This window comes from Pelodiscus sinensis, chromosome 5 (genome assembly GCF_049634645.1).
Source record: "Pelodiscus sinensis isolate JC-2024 chromosome 5, ASM4963464v1, whole genome shotgun sequence".
Taxonomy (NCBI): domain Eukaryota; kingdom Metazoa; phylum Chordata; order Testudines; family Trionychidae; genus Pelodiscus; species Pelodiscus sinensis.
In genome coordinates, this window is record NC_134715.1 from 130,705,326 (window position 1) to 130,720,374 (window position 15,049).

The window sequence follows — 15,049 nt, forward strand, 5'->3', positions numbered from 1 at the left end:
GCAGCCGAGGTGCATGCGGCTGCTGGCCCGTAGGGGCAAGAGGCCAGCTCGACAAGGGACCGTGAGGGGAAAATTTCAGCAGCTCCCAGGGCCAAAGGAGCTGACCGTTTCTCAGATCGGGCAGATCTTGATTTCTTAGCCCCTCGCGTGGGCCCTGGAGGAGAGGGAGAGCAAGACACGAGCACGCGGCGCACGCCCGAGATGATCCCGCGCTGGACTGCTCAGTGTCCGAGCCGAGGGGGGTCCAAGGAACAGGCACGCGCTGAGCCTCACCCACCTTTTGGGCCATGCTGACGGCGCGCCTGCTGCGTCCTCCCAGCAGCCAGCGAGGGGTGACGAGCTCCCCGTGCGGCGGCAGCCCTGCAAATGGGAACGGGACAGTGAACAGGGGGCAGCGCACACGGGCAAGTGACCCCCCCCACAAAACAACGACATCACAAAGAGAGACGGGAACCCCCCTCATTCCGGTGCTGACGGCAGGCTCCCTCCCCTCCGCCCCCGACGGCCTGGGCAGAAAGCAGCTGAGGAATCCGGGGGAACAGCCCTAGCGGGTGGGGTGGGGACTCTCTCGTGTATTTCAGGCACGTCTGTGACTACACAGACCCTAATGCCCGAGCCTCTCACCATGGTTAACGGGGCCGGGTGATTTCGCCGGCTCTGGCCGTTTTCAAACCAAGACGGATTGTTTTTCCGAAAAATCGGCTCAGCTTCCACCAGGAATCGCTCCGGCAGTCCTCTAGGGAGTGTTGTTCGGGAAGGCAGATTCAATGACCCCAGGGGTCCCTTTGAGCCTCGGACACGGAACGCGGGGACAAGCGGGTGCTGCTCTCTAGACACAGAGATAACGCGACTCGCCCAAGGCAGCACAGGGAATATACGGTGAAAAGGGAGAATCGATCCCCAATCCGCCAATTCTCAGAACGCCCCTCTAACCACTGACTATCCTGCCTCTCGGGCAGCCTCTTCCGCCTCCCCCGCAAGAAAAGCGCTCCCTGGATGTCAATCAGTGCAGCAGAGTGGTCTGGCACACCTCGGCTCCCGACACAAACTCACAGCCTGTACCGACCGCCAGCAAGTCTCTGCCTCTTGAACATCAACATGCTGCTGGGGAGAGACGCCAGGCTGCTCGCTTGGAGACCACACCACCCTAGTGACGTCACCCCACAAACACGGCCCCGGCAGCAGCCGGGAACTCACGCTGGCCACAGTGCACATGTTAAGAGCATAAGAACGGCCATACGGGGTCCATCCAGCCCAATGTCCTGTCTGCCAACAGTGGCCACTGCCAGATGCCCCAGAGGGAGGAAACACAACCGGTAATCCTCACGTGATCTCTCCCGTCACCCATTTCCAGACAAACAGAGGCGAGGGACACCATTCCTACCCATCCTGGCTCATAGCCATTGATGGACCTAACCTCCATGAATCTATCGAGCTCTTTTTTGAACCCTGTTCAAGTGCTAGTCTGCATCACATCCTCTTGCAAGGAGTTCCACAGGTTAACTGTGCACTGAGTGGAGAAAAACTTCCTTTTGTTTGTTTTAAACCTGCTGCCTATTCATTTCATTTGGTGATCCCTAGTTCTTATATTGTGGGAACAAGTAAATCACTTTTCCTTGTTCACTTTTTCCACACCAGTCATGATTTTATAGACTCCATCATATCTCCCCTTAGTCACTTCTTTTCTGAGCTGAAAAATCCAACTTTTTTTAATCTCTCTTCATATGGGACCCGTTCCAACCCCTCATCATTTTTGTTGCCCTTCTCTGAACTTTTTCCAAATGCCAATATATCTTTTTTGAGATGAGGCAACCAGATCTGCATGCAGTATTCAAGGTGTGGGCATACCATGGTTTTATACAGAAGCAATAAGATATTCTCTGTCTTATTTTCTACCCCTTTTTTTGATGATTCCTCACATTCTGTTTGCTTTTTTGACTGCGTGGATGTTTTCAGAGAACTATCCACAATGACTCCAAGAGCTCTCTCTACTCCCTCGCTAGTGTTGGCTGTAGCCCTACCCTGTGCTACAGGTCTTCGGGCCAGAAGGGAGGTCAGTCACCACGATCCAATTCAATTCTTAGCTTCTACCCACTAGCAAGGAAGGTGGCCCATGGAGTGAGTCTCACTGTGTAATTTCACACAGCTGCCACAAGTAACAGCTGTCACCCATTTCCATTCAGCGCATTTCCCACCCCCTGAGCCACCCTACCTAGCCAGGACCGGGCTGTGCCCACAGCTCCCCTACCTGGTGAGGGATGCACCTGCATCCCGAGGTTTTCCTAACAATTCACGGCACCAGGCTCCAGAGCAAACAGCGACCGAGGAGTCAGTTTTAGAAACAAACCAGCTGGTGCTGAAGAAACAGGCGAAACTTGCAAAACAGCACAAGATCGTGCAAAACATCGAGTGCTGGGGACGCTAAACACGTGCGCACACGCGCGTGCGCTTTCAGTGACGGTTCGGACTTCGAGTGCCAAAGGGGAGGGGGCAGGATCGGAAGAGCAGGGTTCCTCCTGCTTGTTTCGTGTCCTCAGCGCAAATAGTTGCAAGCAGACTGGGCTGGGGGAGAGGTGACGGGTGGAGTCTCTGGCAGCTAAGGGCATGTCTTCACCGGCTGGAGATTGACATTCCGGCGTTTGATTTAGCGGGTCTAATATAGACCCGGAAATTGAACGCTGAGGGCCGCTCCGGCCAGCGCCTGCGCTCCTTGCAGTCGCGAGGAGTAAGGGAAATGTTTGCTCCTGTCGGCCTCCCGCCATGGGACGCGGCCCCAGTCCACTTAAGGCAAGCTGATTCCAACCACGTATTTTCCGTAGCTGAAGTTGTGCACCTTAAGCCGACCTACCAGGTCTAGTGCAGGCCCGGCCTAAAAACCAGCTGAAGATTGGGTCGGAAACCAAATATGCATTAAAACCAAGGCTACAATGACAAGATTACCAGAGATGTCAGTGTCTCTCAGATTCATAGCAGGGTAGGCCATCTCATCTGCCTTCCCACATCTTCAAGAAAGATGTGGAGAAATTGGAAAGGGTGCAGAGAAGAGCGACAAGAATGATTAAAGGTCTAGAGAACATGACCTATGAAGCCAGGCTTCATGAACTGGGCTTGTTTAGTTTGGAAAAAAGAAGATTAAGGGGGGACATGATAGCGGTTTTCAAATATCTAAAAGGGTGTCACAAGGAGGAAGGAGAAAATTTGTTCCTCTTGGTTTCTGAGGACAGGACAAGGAGTAATGGGCTTAAAGTGCAGCAGGGGAGGTTTAGATTGGACATTAGGAAAAAATTCCTAACTGTCAGGGTGGTCAAATATTGGAATAAATTGCCAAGGGAGGTGGTGGAATCTCCCTCTCTGGAGATATTTAAGAACAGGTTAGATAGACATCTGTCAGGGATGGTGTAGACGGAGCTTGGTCCTGCCTTGAGGGCGGGGGGCTGGTCTCGATGACCTCTCGAGGTCCCTTCCAGTCCTATGATTTTATCACAGAGGCCACAGAACTTCCCCAAGTTAATTCCTGTTTGAACTACAGCAAATCTTTTACAGAAACATCCAATCTTGATTGCTGGCAGGGATGTAAAAAGCTGTTTTAACTGTGTAACTGCTAAAAATGAGGGGTGTGAAAAGTCGGTTAAAAAGGTAACCGTGTCACCGCTGAAAGTCTTAGCAGTTACACACACTGAGGGCTGCACAGTATGCAGCTTCATATATGAGCTTATAGGACTTCCCGGTTATTCCCAACACAATGAAGCCTCACGAGGCCCATAAATATCTCTGTTTTCCAGGCAGGGAAACTGAGGCATGGAGCACTGACGTGATTTGCCGCCCAATCACAAAAGGAGCAGACGCTGGAGCTCAGATTAGAACTACAGACGAGGGCCCAATTCAGCATCCCAACACCAAAGAATCATTTCCCCTTAGTGGTTTCCTGCCTTTGGATTACAGCAGGCCCGGAAGGGAAAGGGAAAAACAGAACTCACTGTTTCTGTCGGGAGGGGGGATGGGGGGGGGAGAATTCCGGAAACAGCTGGGGGCAATCGGTGACCTCAGGTTCTTGAAGGAGGCAGAAATAATCAATCATTCTGCCAAAAAGGCCAAACCACCATGTAAAGAAAGGAGAAAGTTTGGCTCCCCCCTTCCAAAGCCGGCAGAAACTGATGGGCACCTACAAAGAGGCGCTGAGTCCCAGATCCTGACTGGATTGATTTCCAATTGATTCCAATCAGGGCTTTCTCCTTCCATCCACATGAGCAGTGATTTGTTGGACAAAAGTCAACATGGTTTCTGTCAAGGGAAATCCTGTCTTACTAATCTATTAGAGTTCTTTGAAGGGGTTAACAAACATGTGGACAAGGGGGATCCAGTAGACATAGTATACTTGGATTTTCAGAAAGCCTTTGACAAGGTCCCTCACCAAAGGCTCTTGTGTAAATTACATGGCCATGGGATAAGAGGGAAGGTCCTTTCTTGGATTGAGAACTGGTTAAAAGACAGGAAACAAAGGGTAGGAATAAATGGTAAATTTTCAGATTGGAGAGCGGTAACTAGTGGTGTCCCCCAAGGGTCAGTCCTGGGACCAATCCTTTTCAACTTATTCATAAATGATCTGGAGAAAGGGGTAAGCAGTGAGGCGGTAAAGTTTGCGGATGATACCAAACTGTTTAGGATAGTCAAGACAGAAGCAGACTGTGAGGGACTCCAAGAAGATCTCACCAAACTCAGTGATTGGGCAGCAAAATGGCAAATGAAATTTAATGTGGATAAGTGTAAAGTAATGCACATCAGGAAAAATAACCCCAACTATACGTACAGTATGATGGGGGCTAATTTGGCTACGACAAATCAGGAAAGAGATCTTGGAGTTGTCGTGGACAGTTCTCTGAAAACTTCCACACAGAGTGCAGCGGCAGTCAAAAAGGCAAATAGGATGCTAGGAATTATTAGGAAAGGGATAGAAAATAAGACGCAGAATATCTTACTGCCCCTGTATAAAACTATGGGACGCCCACATCTGGAATACTGTGTACAGATGTGGTCTCCTCACCTCAAAAAAGATATTTTGGCCTTGGAAAGGGTTCAGAAAAGGGCAACTAAAATGATTAGGGGTTTGGAACGGGTCCCATACGAGGAGAGGCTAAAGCGACTGGGACTTTTCAGTTTAGAAAAGAGGAGACTGAGGGGGGGATATGATAGAGGTCTATAAAATCATGAGTGGTGTGGAGAGGGCTGACAAAGAAAAGTTATTTATTAGTTCCCATAATAGAAGAACTAGAGGACACCAAATGAAATTAATGGGTAGCAGGTTTAAAACTAATAAAAGAAAGTTCTTCACACAGCGTGTAGTCAACCTGTGGAACTCCTTGCCAGAGGAGGCTGTGAAGGCTAGGACTATAATAGAGTTTAAAGAGAAGCTGGATAATTTCCTGGAGGTTAGGTCCATAAAAGGCTATTAGCCAGGGGATAAAATGGTGTCCTTGGCCTCTGTCTGTCAGAGGCTGGAGAGGGATGGCAGGAGACAAATCGCTTGATCATTGTCTTTGGTCCACCCTCTCTGGGGCACCTGGTGCTGGCCACTGTCGGCAGACAGGATACTGGGCTAGATGGACCTTTGGTCTGACCCAGTACGGCCGTTCTTATGTTCTTATGGAAAACACCCCCTTCTCCAGAGAGCCTGGAGATAGGATGGGCACATCACATAGGCTACGTCTAGACTGGCATGATTTTCCGCAAATGCTTTTCACGGAAAAGTTTTCCGTGAAAAGCATTTGCGGAAAAGAGCGTCTAGATTGGCACGGACGCTTTTCCGCAAAAGCAGTTTTTGCAGAAAAGCGTCCGTGGCCAAGCTAGACGCGCTTTTGCACAAAAAAGCCCCGATCGCCATTTTCGCCATCAGGGCTTTTTTGCGCAAAACAAATCTGAGCTGTCTACACTGGCCCTTTTGCGCAATCGTCCGTGTTCTTTTGAGATCGACAGTGTTCTTGCGGAAATTCAAGAGGCCAGTGTAGACAACTGGCAAGTTTTGCTGCAAAAGCAGCTGCTTTTGCGGAAAAGCTTGCCAGTCTAGACACAGCCCTAGTGTTTATAGTGATTCCTAGCGAGGCCTAAAGTCTGTCAGTTCTGCATTACGCTAAGATCCTGGCTGTGCTGAAAACTGCCCTGGCCTTGAATGGGAGGGGCTCCAAGCAGGGACCGCATTAAAATCTAAACCAATTGAACTGCAACGGGGTGTTTCATCCATCCCCCTGTTTTTCAGGGAATTGCATGCATGCCCCACCCTCTTCTGCAAACACGCTCTCCAAAACAGCAGCTTTCCTGCATTTGATGCAGCTATTACTGGTTACCCAGAATCTCCAATCACAGTGTCAGGCGCTGTACAAACGCTCAAAGACAGGCCCTGCCTTGCACTCTACAATCCAGTAAGCTTTCTGCTCCCCTTCCACAGCTCCCGCCTGCCCCCAAACTTGGCCAGTTTCCTCTGCCAAACTAGGATCCCCCCCCCCCCCATGCCCCCAGTTCTGAGGGTCCTTTTCACACAGGGCTGGTGCAGACCATGCTGAGGGCGCTCGGGAAAAAAATCCCAAGGATACAACACGGGTGTTGCTTCAAGCAGAAAGTCTCCTTCCAGTTTTCGGGAGCCGATGGGGAAGCGCACCAAACATCGCCTTGCACCGCCTTTTTGTCAACAGCAGACAGCTGCACGGGGCTGCAGCACCTTGCCCGGAAAACGTGGTTTCCTTCCAGAAAGCGGATTTTCACGGTAAAAGAAGGCGCCCAATGGAAACTGAGCCCCTGCGGCGGGGGCCTGGGGCCGGCGTAGCTGTGGGTGGGTGAAGGCCAAGGGCGCTGGGGCAGTTTTAGAGGGGGTGCTGAGAGGCCCCGAGCCAAAGGGGAAAGCCGGTTTGTGGCTGACCCCCCAGTTCCAGCACCTCTGCTGACGGCGGAGAGACCCTCCACCCGAGCTGGAGAGGAGGGGACCAGTATAGGCGGCCGGGGCCGCTGGCTGATGCGCCCTGGAGCCGACGCCTCCAGGGTGCGAACTCGCCAGGCGCCCGCCCCGGGCAGAGGGAAGTTGGCGGCAGCAGCAAGCCGCCTCCTGCTCCCCGGCACGACCATATAGAGGCATGGAGCGGAGTCCGCCTGGGCCGGGGCGCCCCTCGCCGGCCACAGCCCCCCCCCTCCCCGCGCTCCTGCCCAGCTGGCGGCTCCGTTCCAACTCCGAGCGCCCTCCCGCCGCCCGTGCGCGCCCAGCCCCGGGGCGGCCCCTCCCCGCGCACCCCAGGAGCATCCCCTCCAGCCCCGGGGTCCCTCTGGGCGCGTCCCCCTCCCTCTTACCGGGAGCCTCCGAGGCGGCCGCCGGGCCAGGGAGCAGGAGCAGCAGGAGGGCGAGGAAACGCTGCCTCAGGGCTCCCGGGCGCGCCCGTCGGCAGCAGCGGGGCTTGCCCGTCTCCATCCCCGCGGCGCGCTGCCTCCGCCCGGCTACCAGCCCCGCTTCTTATAGCGCCCTGCCCCGCCTCCCCCGGCCCCGGCCAAGTGGGGCCCAGTCCCGCGGCATCCTGGGGCTTGTAGGCAGCGGGGCGCGGCCCTGGGCTGGGAACGAGAAACCGGCGCCCCCGGGACTGCAGCTGCCGGCCCCCTCCCTGGCAGCGCCTCTGTGGGAGCCAGGCTGGCTCAGAAACCCATTCCCCTGCCCCCAGCCCGTCCGGCCACAAGGGCACAGCTGTAACTTTCCTTGCTCCAGATTTCAACCTCAGAAAGGGGAGAAAATGTTAAAGAACCCCACCAAACTCCAGCGCAGCTGGGGCATTTCTGGAGTCGGGAGGGGAGGAACTAGGTCCTTTTAATCTCACTCTACCTGCTATGGACACCCCTCTAGCACTGGCACACGTGTTTAGATGTAGGCCATCGATTTTCTCTCCACACGCACAATCCCCCATTATCCTCCTTCTCCTTTTCCTGCCTGTGACTAGCCCCAGCGCTGCTCTGGGGTGGAGCAAAAGCAGGAATGGCCTGCAGCAAGTATTCAGACTGGGTGCCTCTTGCTTTCCCTTCCAAACAGGCCTGCCAAAACACACACGTGAGTCTTGGTCACTGCCTCCAATGACTTGACCTCTTGCAAAAGGTCACAGATTCCACCCCTGGAGTTCAGCTGATGGCAGGACTCTTCTCAGAACATGGGGAATGTATTTTTCTTTAGCTTCCTGCCACCCACCCCCCAATCTCTCCTGAACCTAACACCCCAGTGGGGTGTTAGAGCAAAAACAGATGGGTGCGTATCTGCTGCTGTGCAGAGGAGATGCAAAGCCAGAGAGCTCAGAGAACTTTGCAGAACGCTATTTTTCACTTACAACTTTTTTCTGTAAACAATCAAAACATCCAAAACAAGAGTGGGCCCAGCAGAGGGCTGCCTAGATTTTGCTAGATCTGTACAGAAACTGGCCCTCAGACTAAAGTGCCATGAGAAGAGTCCAAGGGCAGCAAAGGCCAATTCTAGAAAAGATCCCGCTCAATCCCCATGACATTTTGCTCTCTGAGAACCCTCTGGCCTCTTGACGTAGGGCGGAGAGTTTTGGCCAACTCCCAATCCCCATAACTGAAGTGTTCCAGCCCTGCACAAACAAACACACAGTTTGAGGTACCCAGTCGCTTTCAAAGAGAAGGTCCCATACACAATATGTAAGCAAAGGTGAACTCTCCCCACCCCCCCAACCCCACAGGTGCTACCTCACATCCTGGATTGAAGGGATTTCCATCATAAGCCCCTATCACTTGAGCTAAAGGAAAATATTCATTAGCACTTTGCAATAGAGGGACCGTAAGAACGGCCGTACTGGGTCAGACCAAAGGTCCATCTAGCCCAGTATCCTGTCTACCGACAGTGGCCAGCACCAGGTGCCCCAGGAGGGGTGGACCGAAGACAATGATCAAGCGATTTGTCTCCTGCCATCCCTCTCCAGCCTCTGACAAACAGAGGCCAAAGACACCATTTTATCCCCTGGCTAATAGCCTTTTATGGATCTAACCTCCATGAAATTATCTAGCTTCTCTTTTATGGACCATAACCACAAAGCTGTGCAGTTCAAATCCTCCCCAATAGCGCACGCATGCACACACCCCCCCCTCTCTAAAAGTTACCCTAAGCGATACACCTGTGTAAATGTCACATGGGGCGCAGGAGGAGGTGAGAGGGGCTTCACTTAGCTTGGGTGCCTCCTGAAAGTGACCGGCACACCTCGCTGGCAGCAAGCAGCTCCTTGGCCTGGGAGGACAAGGAGTTTCTTCCCTCTGCTGACACCATCCCCATAGCTCCCATTGGCTGCAGTTCCCAGCCAATGGGAGCTGAAGGAGTCAGTGCTCAGGGTGGGGGTAGCGCATGAAGACACACCCCTAGGGTCCCCAGAAAAGTGTTGGCCTCTTCCAAGACTGGCCCAGAGCAAGGGTGGGCAGGAAGCCTTCCTTAGCCCCACTGCACTGCCAGCAGTGGCAGCCAGGGCCCTTTTAAACACAATTGCCCCCTTTGCATACCCCGTCGGTGGGCCTGTCTGAAGACTCCCAGGACTTTTTTGTTGGCAGAAGGGGGTCGCGGTGCAATGAAGTTTGAGATCCTTTGCTCCAGGAGACCGTCACAAAGCCTCAGGAACAGCCAGCTCCCAGGAATGAACTATTTAGGAAGTGGTGAGTTTGCTAAGCGTGAGCTGTTCATGCACATCCCCTGCCAAGCCACTGTGCTACACCCGGCCCCCCCATTGCAACACACCCTTGAGTTGCAGATGTCTCCCATCTCTCAGCTTCCTTCTTACGAGCCTCTACCGCTCCTGCAACTCAACAGGCCTGATTCTCAGCGGCTCTGCTCCAGCATCTCAGGCAAAGATGTCTATACAGACATAAAAACCCACGGCTGGCCCAGGTCAGCTGATTTGGGCTCACAGGCCTTGGGCGTGAGCTGAAGAAAAACTTGGTGTAGAAGTGAGGCCTCAGCTCTGGGGCCCAGTGATAATGGAAAGGCCCCCACGCTAGGACTCCAGCCTGAGTCAGCTGACTCGAGTCAGCCATGGGTCAGCTCTTGAGCTGTGCAGGGCACTGCCTGGCCCTGGTATGCATTAGACCAGGGAAACCCTCTGTACTGAGTGCATTTTCAGGGGCTATTTCCACCTACTATAAGAGCTCTTTGTGTTGCCAGAGCAGCACAAAGAGTCTTTGTGTGACTGAGAACCAGGCCCTCCACATCCATGTCCCATTAACCTCTTGGCTTTAAGCATGGGGTGACATCAGTACTATATAAACCTACAAAACCTTCTGCCACGAGGGCAGTGTGCAGCTGGCTTATGCTGCCAGGCAGCTGTGGCACAGATCTGCATTCCCATGCAGGAGCCAACAGTGGCACATGGGCAGCGGAAGAGGGATTATTTAGAAAGGCTGCACAGAGTGAGAGAGAGCAGACTCAGGGATGGGCCAAGCACTCTTCCAGCCCTCCATGTCACTCACTCTCCACTTCTCTGCTGCTCCTCGCAATAATGATGGAGGCGATTTTCGGGCAGTGATATTAGGAAGATACCATATATACTTGATCATAACTCACCCCTTCCCCTTTTTTTGGTAAAAAATGCAGTAAAGAGCACAGGTCGGCTTATGAACAAGGCATTGCATTTTACCAATTTTTTTTAACTTGGAGGGGGGTCGACTTATGAATGAACGGGCTTATGATCGAGTATATGAGGTTACTCCTCACCCCCGCTCTGACACTTCCTTAGCCCTCTGCACATCTCCAGCAGCGCTCAGTCCTTCGGCAGCTGGTTCTGCAAAGGACAGAGAGGACGCTCTGATGGGGTATTAGGTGTATGGCGTGCTCAGTCACTTGCAACAAACCAAGTGACATTCTTACAGAACAGCTGTGCTCGCTAGTTATATTCAGAACCAGACCTGCTAATCTTGGGAACACCAAAAAAAACCATGGCTGCTTTTGACCCCCTCCATCCCGATAGCCCTGCAGGAGCCAACACAGCTACAGAGAAGGGAGCTGGATTCCGTTCCCCTTTTTCGCATAATTGAAAAATAAAGTCTATCTAGGTCCAGTCAGTTACACCCGTGCTAGCAATGGAAAGTAAAAGGGCTGCAGAGGTGTCACTCAGAACAGGATCTGAACGCACTAGGTTGTATTCTCATCCTCCCTCATCTCTGTGGTATCTAGGAGCGTACTTATCAATATGACAAGCATCTCTTGTATGGTGTTCATTCCTTTTCCCTGAGGCCCTCACCTGGCCTTTTGATTTAACTGCAACAAATACGACAGGAAACCCGCTTGATTCTCCAAGTTTGTTTGCATTAAGGGATTGCACTTTTCCAATGTACAGCGGCTCAGCTGAATCTGCTCAGCATGCTCACGCACCACACTCTACAGTCCTACCCTACAGTGCGGGATGTGGGGAAGTAGCAGGCCGCAACTGGAGAGGCGACTGCATTATTATACATACACAACGAGGAGTTCTGTGGCACCTTAAACACTAACAGACTGATTTGGGCATCAGCTTTCGTGAGTAAACACCATTTTGCCAGATGCTTTGGAGTGGAAATTGCAGAGGGAGGGATATACATGTACTAGTATATCAAAAAAGGGAGTTACTTATCACATGGCAGACCAATGTTAATGAGGCCAATTCAGTCAGGGTGGATGTCATCCATGCCAGTGGAGTAATTTCCACTCCAATGGATGTGACAAAGTGGGTTTTTTAAACATGAAAGCTGATGTGCTAATAAATCTGTTAGTCTCTAAGGTGCCACAGGACTCTGTGTTATTCTTGCAGATACAAACTTATACAGCTACCTCCAGAGATTGTACATATAAGCATTTTTCAGTGTGTATAATAGCACTCCACTCGGTAGCACATACAAGCTGTCTAGCTTTAAACCTTAATAATGCTGCATTACACCTTGTGCAGAAAACTCATATGCCCTGAGTTACAGAAGCTAAAAACTAAGGATGTTAAGTCTTGTTGACTAGTCAGTCGACTAGTCAACTCTCCCCCGCCCCTTGCTGCCTCTATCAGATAGAGGCAGCAAAGGAGGGTAGAAGGGGGTACTTCAAAGGGGCAGCGCTGCATAACTGAGCCTGGGCACAGCTGTGCGGGGCTGTCCCTTTGAAACACCAAGCTGGAGTTTCCAAGTAGCGGTGTGGAGCCCGGGATCAGCTGGGGGCTCCCCAGCTGACCCCAGGTTCTGGGAAAATGCTGCGCGGAACCTGGGGTCAGCTGGGGAGTCCTCAGCTGACCCTAGCTCTGTGCAGCATTTCAAACCGGCAGCACAGCATGGAGCCCAGGGTCTGCAGAGGACTCTGAGTCCCCTGCTGACCCCAGGCTCCATGCTACGCTGTGGCTTTGAAATGCACAAGAGCCCCCACTGGGGACTCTTGTGCATTTCAAAGCTGGCACCGGCGGGTAACTTGGAGTCAGGGGGACTCTTGTGCATTTCAAAGCTGGCACTGGCGGGTAACTTGGAGTCAGCGGGACTTCCTGCTGGCCCCAGGCTGCATACGCTGTTCCGCATTGCTCCTTTGAAATGTACAAGAGCCCCAGTGGGGGCTCTTGTACATTTCAAAGGAGTAATGAGGAAGTGACTATCGACTAGTCGATGGAAACTCCATCAACTACTGGTCAATTAACTGATATTTAACATCCTTACTACAAACAGATCAAGCCAAGAAAGTACCCGGTACAGAAAGACACTACACCCAGTGGTCACTGACCTGAAACAGGATTCAGTCATGGCCACTGTGGCTCCAAGCTAGCGTATTTGCATCAGTGCTGACAGAATTTATGCAGTGCTAGAAGCACATCACCGGCGGATTTGAACCTAGAATTCTGGAGTTTGGTGTCGGAGCCTCTACAGGATGAGCTATTAAGCCAGCTGGCACTCAGCTTAGGTTATAGAGCTCCCTTGTTCTTATCTCTCGCTATAAGTGGTCTAAGCACTACTCCACGGGACAGTGACCCACACTAGGTTTGTGGGTTATACATGGCATACGCCTGGCAGGTGCTTGCTAGGATTACATGCCCTGTGTTAGGCATGCAAGGCTGACATGGAGAAGAGCCACTTTAGTATTCACAAATGGAGCACAGGTAATCTAGACTAAGAATCGATGTGCATGAAATCAGCCACGGCCATCCTTACAATTTGTGGAGTTACCTCAGGCCGCCCCCCTCCTTCCCCAGCATAGCACCTGCCTTACACCCCCATGCTTGCTGCACGGCCCCTGCCGGCTTGGGGCTTTCTTTGCATCGGTGGCATATACCTAAGGATGGCCCTGGAATCATCATGCCATTCTTGTTGGAATCACCGTCTAGGACAGAACAGCATTTAACAGCTACAAAAGAAAGGATGCATCTAAGGTCTTGTGCAGGGCCAGATCGGCTCACGGACCCCCTGCTGGGACCCTCAGGCAGATAGCTGCTGCAATCCCTTCTGCTCTCTGCTCTGCAAGTAGGGGGAGGCTTTGTGTCGTGATCTGGCCCCCAGCCCAATCCTCAGATCCTATAAGCTGGAAACAGCCAGTCAATAGGAATTGTTTCCAGCCAATAGGAGCTGAGAGATTGGCCTGTGGGATGGGGGCAGCACAAGCCTCTTTCCCTTTCTGAGGCTGAGCCACATGGAAGGAACAAGTCTGCAGTTCAAAGTGATCTGGGGCTGCAGCGGGCAGGGAGCCCAGCCTGCCTTGGGGGGTCCTGAGGGCTGCTGGCTTAGGTAAGTGCCTCTCAGTCAGACCCTGCCTCTGGCACCCCTGCCCCTCCCACACCCCAACTCCCTCCCTCATGTCACCACCCAAACCCTCTGCACCCCCCTGCCCCAGGTCACAACTCCCTCCCAGACTCTGTACCCGCTCCTACACCCTCATCCAAGCCAGAATCCTCTCCTGCACCCAAACACCCTCCCAGAACCTGCACCCTAATCCTTTGCACCAGGTCACCATCCAGACCCTCCACACACCCCTGTTCCTGGTCACAACTGCCTCCCAGACTTTGCACCTCCTCCTAGAGCCCCTTCCCAGGCCAGAATTCTCTCCAGCATCCATACTCCCTCCCCGACCCTACACCCCAATCCTCTGACATAGGTCACTACCTCCTCCTTCACCCAAACTCCCTCTCAGACCTCACACCACCTCCTGCACCCCAGTGCCTTACCCTGTGCACCCTTCTGCACCCAACCTCCACCCTAGACCCCACATCTCCTCAACAGAAAAATGCGGCCTTTGACCACTTTCCAAAATCTTGGCGTGTGTCCCCTGCCCCACCCCCACCAAAAATTATTGCCCACCCCTGGTCTTATGGAAGGGCAAACTTACCTTCTCTGCCATCACGAAGATCAGCTGCTTCCGTTTCCCCTTCTTGGGCTTTCCAGTAATGGCACAGCCATATCAGCCAAGTACACTCACCTGTGCTCACCAAGTGCTGCTAGAGATGTGCCAAGGGCCAAGGAAGTGTCAGTGTGAGGCAGGAGGAAGATCTTACTACTATCACTCCCTGAACATTGCTTCTGGCATGACTACAAAATGACAGTCCAATGACATCTCAAATAAACCCCAGGCTCTTCCAGACTGTACAGTGCGTTCACCTCCTTACTGGTCCCAATTTCCTCCCTGAAATCCAGAGCCTGCTGCCTCTGTCCCTGTCCTTCACTGTAGTAATTCCAGCCAGCACTTTCCACCTAGCTGGTGTGGAAAGCCTGCAGGTGACTAAACAGTTTCCCTCTTATGGGAAGCCTGGATTCCTAAGAATCCAGTGACCTCATTCCTAGCCTCAAACCCATCACTGGGGAGGCAGTCAACTAGGCGAAGCTGAGCCTGAATCTCTCAGAGAAGGTCTACACTGCAGTCGAACCTCCCAGCCTGGCCCACGTCAGCTGACTTGGGGTGTGGGGCTGTAACACTGCAATGCAGATGTGCATGCACAGGCTGATGCTTATGTTCTGGGACCCTGTGAGTGGCAAGGTCCCAGAGCCCAGGTGCAAATATCGACACTGCAATTTTACAACCCCAAGAACAGGCCAGCTGTGGGTGTTTAATTGT

At 52.6% G+C, this 15,049-nt stretch overlaps 1 protein-coding gene across 3 annotated transcripts in view; it reads right to left on the reverse strand.

The window, feature by feature from the left end:
• ADAM33 (ADAM metallopeptidase domain 33) overlaps nt 1-7,946 on the reverse strand; it is a 64,963-nt gene extending 57,017 nt beyond the window's left edge. For 2 of the 3 annotated variants that reach the window (XM_075931026.1, XM_075931025.1), the window contains exons 1-2: nt 7,330-7,487; nt 278-360 (exon numbers count right to left, since the gene is read on the reverse strand). In XM_075931026.1, the coding sequence (XP_075787141.1) occupies nt 278-360; nt 7,330-7,447 (201 nt within the window). In that variant the 5' untranslated portion in view covers nt 7,448-7,487. Of the gene's footprint in view, nt 1-277; nt 361-7,329; nt 7,488-7,849 lie in introns of those variants that run through there. The other variant, XM_075931027.1, reaches the window with a different exon arrangement.
• Nucleotides 7,947-15,049: the final 7,103 nt, after the last annotated feature.